At 44.4% G+C, this 14138-nt stretch overlaps 1 protein-coding gene and 1 long non-coding RNA gene across 5 annotated transcripts; both read left to right on the forward strand.

Annotated features, from left to right (window-relative positions):
• Positions 1-2296: 2296 nt before the first annotated feature.
• LOC100836941 lies at positions 2297-10159 on the forward strand. Of its 2 annotated transcripts, XM_024459262.1 has the most exons (6): positions 2297-2644; positions 3329-3556; positions 3683-4230; positions 4322-4522; positions 6310-9446; positions 9536-10159. In XM_024459262.1, the coding sequence occupies exons 4-6, from the start codon at positions 4502-4504 to the stop codon at positions 9537-9539; spliced, it is 3162 nt and encodes a 1053-aa protein (XP_024315030.1). In that variant the 5' UTR covers positions 2297-2644; positions 3329-3556; positions 3683-4230; positions 4322-4501; the 3' UTR covers positions 9540-10159. The 2 variants fall into 2 exon arrangements, with proteins under 2 accessions (XP_024315030.1, XP_003565244.1); XM_003565196.4 differs by lacking the exon at positions 3329-3556.
• Positions 10160-12040: 1881 nt separating this feature from the next.
• Positions 12041-14051, forward strand: LOC112270668. 3 transcript variants are annotated; one of them, XR_002963058.1, is made up of 3 exons: positions 12041-12272; positions 12464-12764; positions 13820-14051. It is a non-coding gene; the product is annotated as an uncharacterized LOC112270668 (long non-coding RNA). The 3 variants fall into 3 exon arrangements; XR_002963060.1 differs by lacking the exon at positions 13820-14051 and adding an exon at positions 13211-13665 and having other exon boundaries at positions 12043-12272; positions 12464-12658; XR_002963059.1 differs by having other exon boundaries at positions 12044-12272; positions 12464-12658.
• Positions 14052-14138: the final 87 nt, after the last annotated feature.

Genomic DNA, 14138 nt, shown 5'->3' on the forward strand with positions numbered 1-14138 from the left:
CCAACGATCGAACGTCGGTCGACGGGAAAAGTCTCCCCGCGGCCGACTGTCCGGCGCGAGAATCGAGGATAATTGAGCTAGCTAGCATGCAGCTGCCTCTTTTTACTTACACTTTCGTAGCCCAGACCAGACAGATTGGGGTTGATCAATCAAACCGAAGCGAAGAAAAGTTCCTACTACTAGTAGCATGCAGGTGGCCATGCGCATGCATGCCAGAGAACGCACGGGAATGATGGCCGTAGATCGAGGGAAATAAAATAAAAAACACAAAAGTATATATATGCACAGAAGAAGGGCCACGTGTCGTGTCTCGTTAGGTGCATGGTGCGTGCGAAAAAGCTACTCCAGTAGCCAGTAAATTGCTTTCCATGCGTACGTTTTTTTCCCCCATCTTCAGCCAAACACAAAAGTGTGCATGTAGTAATAATACGATTATATCCCATTTATAGAGCCTGCCATGTTGGGGTATATCACTGTACGTGGAGTACTACTCCCTCCGATTCTAAATTATTGTCGAAATATTACATATATCGATACGTTTTTTAAGCATGAATATATCCATATTTGAACAAATTTGAGTCAAGAATTTAGAATTGGAGGGAGTATTTATTATCGCGAGCACTGGCACGCTAGTGATCGATTTAGGGCGTATTCAGTTCATAGGATTTTAAAACCATAGGGATAGGAAAAATAGAGGATTAGAATGCCATGCACACTCCAATCCTTAGAATTTTAAACGAGGTCGTACCCAATGTTTAGAATTTTTAGGAATTAGACCAATCTGGACTCATTCCTTAGAAATCTAACATCCTCATTCTTACAAAACGAATGCTGCACGTAAGAAAAAATTCCTAATGGTTGAAATCGTGTAAAAATGACATCAGATTCCTGCAAACCGAAGACACGCTGTTCAGTTCAGCCAAGCTAGCCCAGGCCTGGACGTACTAGTACTCTTTAATTTACACGTGAATGAATAACGGAATGAGGAAAGGAATGATATGAGCACGGGCGGCCGGGCACTCGTGTCGAGGCACCAGATCCGAGGGGATAGTACATTTCGTCCATGCATGCCGAGACTCCGCGGGCCTCACCTTGAGGAAGTGGCCTCGGATCGGAGAACGAATAATAAAGTTGCGAACCATGCCATCCAGATCCAGCACTACTCACTCCACGACTGCTATACCAATAGATGCAGCACAGCACGACCAAAAACAGACGGAAGAGAAAAAACAAAAGGAAACCGGAAGAGTTTCCTCTTACCGTCGTAACAAGTGACGAAATATTACATGTATCTAGATGTACGTCCATTTACAAACAAAATTGAGTCACTTAATATGTGACGGAAGGAATATTATTTTTTTACTCAAACCTCACGGCGTGTTATTTTATTGCCAAGGTCGACAAACATGGACCTGCGAAAAACACAGAGTACACATGAAAAAAGATATTTACTTGTCTCCCTCCGATCCATATTACTTGTCTCAAATTTGCCCAAATATGGATGTATCTATGTTTAAAAAACGTCTTGATACATGTAATATTCTGACAAGCAATATGGGTCGGAGGAAGTATCAATACTGTACGCTACCTCTCGTAGAAAAAGATCAAGATGCATGCACATGCATGTGCTTCATTTGCCTCCCGATTTTGCAAAAGGCGTGACCTTTTGTCCAATTTTTCTCGGTTGGGACAAGCAGGGAAGCTGGGTCGCCATGCCGTGTGCCCAAGCTTTGAGAGACCTTCAACTGATTTGGCTGGCCACGAGCGTTTTCATTTCCATCGACCTGTTACATTCTTTTTTCTGTCGTGTCGAAGAATAGAGAGGCTGTAATAATTTGAGGGTTAATAGGGTGTGGCTATTTCTGAGTCGCTTGTTTTTAAGAAATGAGCCTTAAATGTCAGTTGACGTTTTTGAGCCGTTGGATTAAGATCTGACGGTCATCCTTATTCTCTCATCTCTCACCTGCTATCGTTGGATTAAGATCTCATGGCTAACATGTCGATTGATCTCTAACTAAAAAACATGCGACTTATCAATAGCATTTTTTTAGCGAAAACTTATCAATAGCAAAACCCTTTTTCTACGGGAGAATAATTTGAGTTTTTTTTTAAGGGGAGAATAATTTGAGGTAATACTCAGCCTGATACTGGGTGGGCAGGGTGTCCACTTGGATTGCTGTGTGGGCTGGTCCTGAAGTTTCCGCCCGAGGAAGGGAATGGGTTTTACGTGGGCTTTGCATTCGCTCAAAAAAAAACGTGGGCTTTACGGACAGTTGAGGGAGTGGGCCTGGTGGATGTGCCCTCCGTCGTGCAAACGTCATCACTAAATCGATCCCCAAATCGACCTCTCTTCTTCGATCCCCGATTCCCCGGTTCCATCGAAATCGAGCTGCTAGGCTTAGCATTGTTCCTCGCAGCGCTATGCTGCTGTGCGCGGTAGCAGCGGGGATGGCGAAAGCGATGTCGGGTGAGTGGGGATGGAGGTGGACTGGGTTCATGACGGCGGCGGCGGTCCATGGAGGTCGAGATGGAGGATTGAAATCGGTTAGCGCGCTTGCTCATGTCCAGCCGGAGCCGGAGCCCAGCCGGGTCTCTGTTTCTTCCACATCTATGTTTCATTCGGGGCTACTAAGGGAGGCCTCAGGTATACTGTACTACAAGCATATGAATCCGTTTCTGTTTTCATTCAGAGGTGAATGGGCAAGAGAGTGCGGCTGTTGCTGCTAGTGCTACTGCATCTTGCGTTTGGTTTGCTTGTTGTGGTTGCTACGGCAGCCGGCCTTGGGGTGTATGTGGCTTGCGATTGAAGCGGCTTGGTGCCTTGGTGATTTGGTGTGGATTTATGTGTGGCTTGATGTGTGCTTGCTATTATGTGTTTAGGTTTGTAATTTAGCAGCAGCGTGTGTATGCCTGCGTGCATCTCATGGCTAGTTGCACGTGAGTGTGACCTCACAATTAACTCACAAGTGTTTGCCATCTATCTGAACCAAGATGCAGCTCAGCTGGTTGTGTGTCCTTTCATGCATGCATCGACCTAGCTGCTTGTGTGATTTTTTTTGTAATGCTTTTGAGAAAAAAAAACAGAAAAAAGGCAGCAGCAATGTGTGCCAGTTATTTTTATTCCCAAGTTTTGGAATAGAGGCTAAAATTCTGTATTGACAGTACTGACCACAGACAAATATTTACAGTTTACAAATCTTACTGACAACGAATCGAAGCAAGTGCTATTTCAGTTCTCATTGGTGCTTGTAAAATTAACCAAAACTGAGCAAATTTAGCAACATGATATGATCAACCTCTCACGCATGTTGCTGCAAACGAAGTCCAGGTTTGGCCCAGAAATCAGCTTCTGCCGAGCTGTGCCCGAATTGTTGTGAACTTGGGCGCTGCATTGATGTTGGAGTTTCAAAATTCTGGGCCTAGTGGGCCTGTAGTAGGCTGAGAGATGACATGACCACGTTTCTGTCCAGCGTGAAGCGTTTTTGCGATTGTATTTGGAGCCGCTCCCCGGTTCCCACTCAGGTGTCAAATTTTGATTCCAGTCTGAATTTATAAGGTTAATTTTTCTCCGAGTTCAAAATTTGATCGTGAATTCTTTCTTCAATATATTGTTAATATGTACAAAATCGCAATCTGCTTTTAATTCACAAGATACAATTTTGGTTCTGTTCCGTTATCACAGCCAAGAGATTTGGGTTGGGCACTCAAATTGCGCCTGGTATATATATTTGAGACTGGTCATTGTTGGAGGTAGGGACACTACCGGATTCCCAAGCAAGCATGAAGCATCATCAAGCATGTACTCGACTACTCGTAGTTCTTTAGACAAACAAGGGTGAATTACCACACATTGCCGTGCCATGGTTATCTCTGGCAGCACAAACTACCACGGAAATCTGTAAGGTTGTAGGAATCATCTTTAGGAAAAAGCAAAACAAAAAACAAAGCAGAGATGTATTGCTTCATGCTTTGGTAAAGAAAAAAAAGGAAAAGGGGGCAGCGAGAAGCAAAGGATGCTGCAGCAAGTACGGAGATAACAAGCAAGGGATCATATGCATTCTTCAATTAGAGAGAGGTAGCAAACGGCTGTGGTCTGTGGCCAAACTGCTTAGGCGTCCGTGCAGCTTGGGAGGGCAAGCCTCATACTCCAGCACACATCTCACATCTCTGCTCTGATTTGGTTTCTGTTTTCTCGAGCTGCTCTTGTCTGCTATCTGTTGAGGACTTGAGGTACAGTTGCATTTGCTATTGTTGCGCGTAATTAAGTAGTAGGTACTGATTAAAAATGGTGAAATATGTGTGGTGGCTGTTGTGTATGCAGGAGGTGGCGAGAAATCTTGGACTGGTATGCTTTAGATTGATCAAATCTGCTGCTTCTCTCTTTCTTGGTCTTCGTCAAAGGAATATATTCATCATGAGTCCTCATCCACCAGTTGGAGATTGACTAGAGTTGTTGGTTCTCTCAACGGTTCTCTCTTGGTCTTCAGCAGAGGAGTTCATCATGGGTCGTCCTGATAAATGGGTAATACTCTTGTGCATTTTACGTCCACAAAGTGTTGTCCGGATGCATGTATGTGTTCTTTTTATTAGCGTGGAGTAATTATGTTGAGCCTTTAATTTCATGGATGTGTATGCCATTTCATTCTCATCGGTTGTACATGGGACAGTATGTTGTGACTTAGATGGCCTTAGCATGTGAACCCGGCCGACTATATACAGCTAGCTAGAGGCACTTGATCGGGCTAGCGAATACCAGGTACTGTAATCACTTCAAGATGAAATGGCAGTCTCATACATAATCTCTCTCTGCTAGAATGTTAGATATGCTAGAAGGGTCGTGGATCAAATTTAATTATTCTTGTTTCTTTTGCATGTAGGTTTTTGTTAGTTTTGTTGTTTCTAACTAGCATGCTAATTGCGCAGGAAACAAAAAAAATTCAAACAGATACATATATATATAAGACTTTTTCGTACTACCGGGTGTAGTTACTCCCATGTACGTTTCACACAAATTTGGGAGAATATAGCGCAATTGGGAGAATGTAGAATGTAGTATATGGATAGTATGTAGTATGTAGAACATATAATATATTCTACTTTTTAGGTAGAATATGCAGTTTTTGAACATACTCTATTGTATATACAAATATGAAGACATTTCTAAAACATAGTAAAAGCTACGTGCCAACTTGCAATTTTTTCATGCAGTTCGCTTTGAAGAATCTTATAAATAGTATATGAATTTTTAAAAGTGATCAAGTAGAATACATTCTATCATATGGTAGAATATTCAACATGGGAGTAACTACACCTGGGAGTACCTTGAGTCTTATTGTTATATTGTTTCAAAGAAGACCAATTTAGTAATAGGTGTATGTAAGAAAGAGTAAATTTCAAAAAAATCAGTTTTTTGGGTTAGTCGTTTCGCCGAACCATAGTTAACGCAAAACCGTCCGCAAAACCACACATTTTGAGTTAGTTTGTCTCAACCAGCCCGAAACCGGGAGGCTTGGCAGTTTGACTTGATTTATTACAGCTGGGGCCCGCCTGTCGGTGGCCACGTCAGCATCGACCCGACCCGACCTGTTAACCCGCGATTAAATCCCCCCGGCCTCCTTCTCCAAGTCAAACATGAAATATCCCGTCGGGTGCGTGGCGGCGACGGAGCCAGCTCGGTGGTGCTAGGACTGCACGTGGCGGCGACAGGGAAGGCTCGGGGAGGTGGCGCTGGCGCAGTGCGCGGCAGTGACGGGGACGGCTCGGGCCGGCGTCACTGGGACGGCGCGTGGCAGCGACGGGGACGGCGCATGGCATCGGCAGGAACGACGCTTGATGGCAATGGCTATGGCGCTTGCAAAATGGGACGAGAGGAAGGGGATGGGTGGACAGAGTGGTTTCTGGAACTAGGCAGGGACGCAGGGTACGAACGGTATACACGCCACGCTGACAACTATATGATCGCGAGGAGCCGAAGCGCACGATCAGGCGGCTCACGGCGCATCGCGCGGCGAGACAAGAGAGAGAACGTTCTCTAGTTATAATTTCCATAAAAGAATACATGCACGATCGCAGTAAGTACTTTGCTGTGGGCAGATGTGATTCAAATATATACTACTCCCTCCGATCAATAAAAACTGTCGTCCATTTTGTACTACGTTAGTACAAATTTTGTACTAAGTAGGCGACATTTTTTATGAATCGGAGGGAGTACCTCGCTTCTTCGAAGATGCAATGTTACATTGGCATATGTTAACTAGCGCTTTAGCCATGAAAATCATTCTTCTAACTTATTTATGTGTCTTACTGTAGCAATTGGATGGCAAAGATGTTGACTCTTCCAGAGAGCGTATACTTGGAATTGTTTCGTTCGAGCGAGAGGGAAACGAAAAGGTTTTCTATATTGATGGTTGGAATGGATTTGGAGCATCAGCAGTACTTAGATCCGTAGCGGAAGTGATTCCATCTAGGAGAACCACTCCAGGACTATACTTTGACAGAGTAATTTTTATCGATTGCTCAAAGTGGAAAAATAGAAGAGCAGTGCAGAGGGCAATTGCAGAGGAACTGAAACTTGACAGCTCAGTAATGTCCCGTCTGGATGAGCAAGATGAAAAGGATGATTTTTACGAAGTTGATGAAAGCTTGAGATATGAAATAGACAGTGTTGGAAAAGTGATCGACCAAACTCTGAGTGGCACCAAATTTATAATCATTTTTCTTAATGGAAGTGATGCCGAGATTGACTTAGGTTCCTTTGGAATTCCTCCATTCACAAAATTTTGCGAGAATGCGATGATATGGGCCTTCAAAAGAAGGTGCCTGACCATGGATCACTTCCATCGAAAGGTTGCAGACGAGCTAAGATATACTCATTCTTTCATATATTTCAGTTTGCAAATCGAAGAATTAACAAGTTCACAGTTTGAAGCAATATTACATGAAGAGGTTGCTGACATAGTTGCTCGCAAACCATGTATGCTGGACATTGACCCAACAATTGTTGCAAATTGTTGTCTCTATGAGTTATTCCTGCTTTATAATTTCCACATTGCTACAAAATTTGATTGGGTTCCTCATGCTTCCAACTATTGGATATGTGATGCAATCATAAAAGAGGACAAAACAAGGGATATTAGTAATGCATTGCACCGAGAGATAAAATGGAAGTGTGATGCTTCTTTGCTTGATGGTATTCTGAAACAAAAAATGTTCATGAAACATTTGAATCCTCCTTTTCTGGTAATTAAAGATGATGATGTCTATGAAGAAGGCCCATATCGTTGGATTTCAGTCACATCGAGGAATACAGAAGTACATGGTATGCAAACTATACCAGAAACATCATCATCTTTCTTCTTGGCATTTGAAAGATCCAATCACCCTCAGACTTTACCACATGGATTATTTGAACAGTCCAGTAAACTTGGTGTGCTAATTCTCTGTTGTTGCGCCTTCAATTTCACATCACCTCCTTTTATGAAGTGTGGCAGCCTGAGATTCCTTGGAATGGACCACTGTAGTGATGACAAAACAATCGAAGGAGAGGATCACACGGAGTGGTCATGTTTGTACAGCTTGTTGGTGCTTGACCTACGTTACACAAACTGGAATGAAATTTTATCTGAAGAAAAGTTAGAGCTCATGTCTAATATGAGAGAGCTAAATATAGAAGGAACAAGGTGTTGGCAGTACGCTACTGTCTTACAAGGGCGTCAATCTAACCTTCAGAGGCTCCGAATAATCAAACCAACATGTCAATCGGAGGCATCAAAGGATGTGGATAACTCCTTTATGGATAAGACATGTATGGAAATACTTGACTTGTCAGGTAACAGTGACATGGAAATTCTTCCAATAAGCCTATCAAAGGCAAGCAGCCTTGAGATGCTTGTACTTGATGGTTGTGATGGTTTGGAAAATGTGGCTGCCCCTAGTCGGCTTCCTCCCTCCCTCAAGTCTTTTAGCTTTGATGGATATGGACCAGCTTCTCAATGGAAACAAAATGAGCTACCTCAGAAACAATTCCGTCCATCTCGCAGAACAGACAATAAGGACATCAGAATTTCCCAGATCTCCTTAGAGGGCTGCGCACAGTTGGAGAATCTGTTCCTCCGTGGACTACCTAACCTAGTAGAGTTGGACCTTTCTGGAACTGCAATCAAGATACTCGACTTCAAGACTATGGTGTTGGAAGTCCCAAGGCTCAAGCGGCTATTTCTAATAGGATGCAAGCACCTTCGTGCAATAATTTCTCCGCACAAGAGTGATTCTAAGTCAAAGTCTGACCTAGAGTTAATATGCATAGACACGCGAGCAACAACCGTGTTCTCACGGCCATCCCTTGACAAGAACAAGTCCTTCCGGTTGCAAATGCATGCTGTTGTTGTGGATGCAAGGATTACTCACTCTTTGTGGAAACTCTTGTATCCTTATGTGGACGCCCGTACAGATGTTTCTTTCAATATCCACATCACCTCTTCACCTGTGTATGATGCAGCTGTTATATCTGAAGCAATCAACAAGGATAAGATTGACACCAGTGATCAAGAGAGCTTGCAGCAGCTTATTCCAGCAGGCCGGTATGGTGATGTGCGTAGCATGGTTGGCGATGCTCCAATGCAGGCTTTCCCACGGCCTCTGACTATAAAGTTGGATCAACATGTAGAGATTGATGAAGGGAGCTGCTGTGTGGACAGTGCACTGGGAGAGTCACTAGGCTCATTGGTGGTATATTTTGGCGAATCCCTGCATTTGCACGACCTCTCAATACGTGCCTTTACTTCTCGAATCTGCGGTTTATTTAGCCACCTTAGGCGGTGTTGTGTGGAGAGGTGCTCCAAGTTGGATACCATTTTCCGTTGGCACATAGAGCGATTTGATAAACTGGAGAGCTTCTGGGCATCAGATCTTCTAATGGCCCGCTCGATTTGGGGTAAATGTCCACCCAGTGCGTACTTTGTCCAACGATGCAAAAATTTACAGCACCTGCACCTTCGCTCTTGCCCGAGGCTGCAGTTTGTGCTCCCGGTGTCGTTCTCCTCCTTCCCCGGCTTGGAGACCCTTCACATCATCCATTGTGGTGACCTCAGACACATCTTCATACTGGACGAGTATTACCTAGAAGAAATAACCAACAACGGTGTAGTACTATTCCCGAAGCTGACCACCATCTACCTGCACGACCTCCCGAAGCTGCAGAAGATATGCGAGTCATTCAACATGGTGGCACCCACGCTGGAGAGCATCAAGATCAGGGGGTGCTGGAGCCTGCGCAGGCTGCCATCCGTGGCGGCCCGTGGTGTAGGAGAGAAGAAGCCAACCGTTGAGATAGAGAAGGATGTGTGGGATGCTCTGGAGTGGGACGCCGGTCACAGCCCTGACCACTTCGAGGTGCCGGTCCACTCGCGCTACTACAGGAAGAAAATGCCCAGGGGCTCCGTCCTCAGGTACTATGTATGCATATTTCCGATTTCATCTCTGTTTTAGTTCATTGAGTTGCTCACTCTCTTATGTCTCTGTTTCTCACATCGCCTAGGTGAAACTCTGACTACCATGTGTTTCTTCCATCGCTACATGGGAGTGATGGGTCCTCCGGCTACTGCTGCTACTGCATCATTTACTTTGTTTGCTTGTGTGCTTGCTTTGGCGCATCTAGGCTCTGGGTTGCTGGCGAGCTGCTGAAACATAGAAGAAAATCCATGGGAGTGTGCTGTTGTGTGTTGTTTGTTGCCTTACGTGTGGAGCTTATGGAGGCTCCCACTATTGTGGCTATCAAATAAGATTAGTCCCGGTTTCTGCCTGCACGCACAGACCTGGGCGATGTGTGTGTCGTGTGTGCGCGCGCCAAGTGTGGCTTGCGATTGAATCAGCTTGGTGTGCTTTGATGAGTGTTTGCTATATTATGCGTTGTTTGGGATTGTAATTAAGCAGCAGACCTGTGTAAGTATATGCCTGCGTGCATTTACATGGCTGGCTGCAAGTGTGACTGCAGTATTTGAGAGTGTTTGCTATGTACCTGAACTAAGAAGCAGCTGAGATGGTTGTCATGTGTGTGCTTGCCTGCATGTATCGACCTTGCTGCTCGTGTGATTTGTTTGTGATGCTTTTGAAATAAAACAAAACAAAAAAGGCAGCAGCTATGTGTGCCAGTTGTTGCAAATACCTGGATATCTGTGAATCATTCACCTCTTTGTGGAGTTTGTGGTGTTCTTATTTTCCAAGTTTTGACAGTACCTTTACATACTGTTAACAATAATGCATCCAGAGCAGTAGAGCACATGCTTTAAATCTCGCTGATGACGGATTGTAGCCCAAAGTAAAATAGATTCGGCCGCATACTTTAATCGATCTCTCGCACATGTTGCTGCAAAACAAGCCTCCATACTTGCTGCAGAGTCCTGAAAGTTAATGCCAGCTCGCTGACGATCGCCTCTTATTATAAGAGCAGATGAAGGTTCTTCTAAAGGCAGCAGAGTACGAGAAAGGGTGCCGATGGCCTGATGCACGCCGTTGTACATGCTTTCGTGCTTGGCGGCGGCAACTCGCGATATCTCCAATGTGTGTCTTCGGGCGCTGATGGCCTGGGGATTGAAAGGGCCTCTCCGGCTTTCCTTGGATCACGGGCGCGGACGTCGGAGTTTCAAAATCCTGGGCCGGGTGGGCCTGTAGTAGGGTTGGGCCGTGGATTGAGTCCAGGGCATGATCATATTCGGTCCAAAACGTGAGGCGTCAACGCGAATTCCAATATTTTTTTAAAAAGTGGTTACGTATTACTTAAACAATATTGTTTGGATTACAATCAAGCATAACTTGACGCATCACGCAGGATGGCACAAAATCATGCAAAACACCACCACTCGACACACCAATAGACCAGCGAGCTAAAACATTAGCAACTTCGTTACTACGACGGTCAATCTTACGAATCTGGATGCTTGGATCAAAAGCCATGAGCTCCTGTATGAGAGCAATGACACCGCAGTAGGGAGAGGTGTTAGGTGTCTTGCTTATGATAGCATGCACAACCGCCGCACAGTCACTCTCTAAAATGAGAGGTAAAGTCGAGAAGGTCCGAGCCATGCGGAGACCTTCCAAGCAGGCAGTGGCTTCCGCAGTCTCCGCATCCCGGCAATGCGCGATTTTGTTCCAAGCAGATGCAAGAACCGAACCACAATGGTCGCGGAGAACCGCACACCAACCGACAGAATTGTTAGTCGCAAAGAAGCTAGCATCGACATTGAGTTTCAAGATGTTGGTCTCAGGGGAGCCTCCCAGGTCCCTTCCACCTGGTATAGACTTTGGGCCTGGGATTGGCTTGGTGAACCAGAGAAGAAGCTATGATTGATTTGCCTTTACTGCCAAAGGTCGGGGAAGGAAGGTTGCTTCCTTGCATGGAGTGCACATAATTCACCAAGAAATGAGCAGAAGCCTCAACTGACTGTTCTCCTTTGTCAAAAATGAGATCATTTCTTAAGTGCCACGCTCGCCACCACAGGAAAAGAAGTTTGGTACGAGTATCTTCAGTAGCCTTGTCCAGGAGGATGAGGACCCAATCCCTGTCACTTAATTGAAGTTCAGAGTCTGGCGGAAGATCCCAATATTTCCTGATGCTCTCTAATGCGAATTCCAGTATGAATCTGCAAGGTTAAGTTTTTCCGTTCAAGCACAAATTTCACTGTAAATCTATTACCCCCTCCGATTCATATTAACTGTAGAAATCTTACATGTATTTAGACACCTTTTAGACATAGATACATCCAATATTTGAGTAAATTTGAGACAATTAATATGGATCGGAGGGAGTATTTAATATTTTTATAAAAGGTAAAAAATCACAACCAGCTTTTAATTCAAAATCGTTTTTGAAAAGCTTAAATTTGGTTCGGGCACTCAAAACACGCCTGATATATATATATTTTGACATAACCAACTTTGGTGATAGGGACACTGCCGGATTCCCAAAACAAGTATCCTCATGCATCTACTACTTTAGACAAAAGAGGATGAATTACCAAATCTTGCCTGGCATGGTTATCTCTGGCAGCACAAACTACCACGAAAAACTGTAAGGTTGTAGCAGGAATCATCTTCTTTAGAAAAAGCAAAAAACAGAGCAGAGCAGAGATGTATTACTTCATGCTTTGCCAAAGATAAAAGGAAAAGGGGGCAGCAAGAAGAAGGGCTCTACAGCAAGAGTGGAGACAACAAGCAAAATGGCAGTGCTCTGCAGGACAATTTGCTGAGTGCAGCTTTGGAGGGCAAACCTTTTACAGGTATACTCCTGCACGCATATCTCGCATCTCTGATTTGATTTGGTTTCTGTTTTCTCGAGCTGCTCATGTCTGCTATCTGGTGAGGTACAGTTGCATTTGCTATAATTGCGCCTAGTTTAGTATAGGTAGGAATACTGATTAACGATGGTGAAATGTATGGTGACTAAGATTTTTCTGTTTTGTGTATGCAGTTGGTGGCGAAAAATCTGGAACTGAATATGGGTTAGATTCATCGACTTTGCTGCTGTTCTGTTTCTCTTTTCGTGTTTCGTCAGAGGAATATATTCATCATGAGTCCTCATCCATCAGTTGGAGATTGATTAGAGTTGCTGCTTCTCTCTTGGTCTTCGGCAGAGGAGTTCACCATGAGTCGTCCCTTGGAGTGGGTAATACTCTTGTGCATTGTACCCTCACATGCATGGTTTCCTTCTAGCTGGGAGTAAAGCCTACGAGTTCAATTATCTGCAACACCGCGCCTAGTATGTGAAAAGGGTACCTCAGCAAACTCCCTTCATCCATCACCCTGTTTCAAATGGGTCTTAATTCTCTTGAAAATGCAGTGATAACACAATTAGAAACAGAAAACCCAGTTCATTTCTTATAACAGATCCAAGTAGCTCCCATGAATCTAGCTCACCATCAAATACGAACTGTTAGTGGGTGCAACAAAACTGAACTCGTATCATGAACATAAGCTGACACTGTATATTGGGAGGGCGAGAACTGGCGGATGATTTCCGACCACCCTTTTTTGGCAGTTAGAACAGGTTTTCAATTCTCTGTATTTTTGTCGACATCTTCACATTTATTTTTCCGAACTTTCTGTTTTCTCAACTTTTGGTTGTCCTTCAACTTTTCAATTTCTAACTTCTATTTTTGGTTTTCTCGACTTTTTAAATTTCTAACTTTTGATTTTTACAACCTTTTGGTTTTCTCAGCTTCAGAATTTCATGAACTTTTCGTTTTTGAGAAGAGTTTTCGCAAAAATAAAAAGGAAAATTAACACAGATCACCCAAACACAAAATAAAAGAGACCGGCGAAAGGGGAGGAGCCTCGGCGGCAGCGTGCTAAGGAACATGACTGGAGGGGCCACAGCGGGAGGAGCCACGACCACAGCTAAGGATTAGAGGCAGTGGCCCGCGTGGAGGAGCGGCGAGGAACCCGGACGGCAGCCGGGGAAGAGGAGCCTGAGCCTGACAGCGCGCCGGGAGAACTCAGGTCGGCGCGCAGCTCGGAGCCCGAGCCTGAGCCTGACAGCTGTGCGAGCATCGCGAGAGGAATGGGAAGAGACGAGGCAGGTAGGCCCCGCGTTCGTCCGCTCTGTGCGAGCATCGCGAGAGAGGTTTCTCGTTGTATATATGGAAGAAAATAATTGAAACTCCCCGTAAACTACTCTGCCGTCGGCCTGGCCGCAAGGAGTTGATGTGATTCAAACGAGTGTTCGGATACTAATTCGCTTGTTTAGAGATGCACTGTTGGTATATGCTAACAAATCGGTGCTGCGGCTAGCAAAGGCGAACTAACTTATTTACGTGTTTTACTTCAGGCGTTCTACTCCCGTCATGTTGATACCGTCAGAGAGGAGATATTAGAATATCTTCTAACATCTGCTGTTATGCTTTTGAAATAAAACAAAGAAAAGGCAGCAGCTATGTGTGCCAGTTGTTGCAAATACCTGGATGTCTGTGAATCATTCGCCTATTTGTGGAGTTTGTGGTGTCCTTATTTTCCAATTTTTGAAACAGAGGTTGAAATGCTACATTGAACAGTAGCGACTACATAAGTTAACAAACAATAATGCATCCAGAGCACATGCTTTAAATATAGCTGATGACGGATTGTAGCCCAAAGTAAAATAGATTTGG

Source organism: Brachypodium distachyon, chromosome 2, assembly GCF_000005505.3.
Source record: "Brachypodium distachyon strain Bd21 chromosome 2, Brachypodium_distachyon_v3.0, whole genome shotgun sequence".
Classification (NCBI taxonomy): Eukaryota; Viridiplantae; Streptophyta; class Magnoliopsida; order Poales; family Poaceae; genus Brachypodium; species Brachypodium distachyon.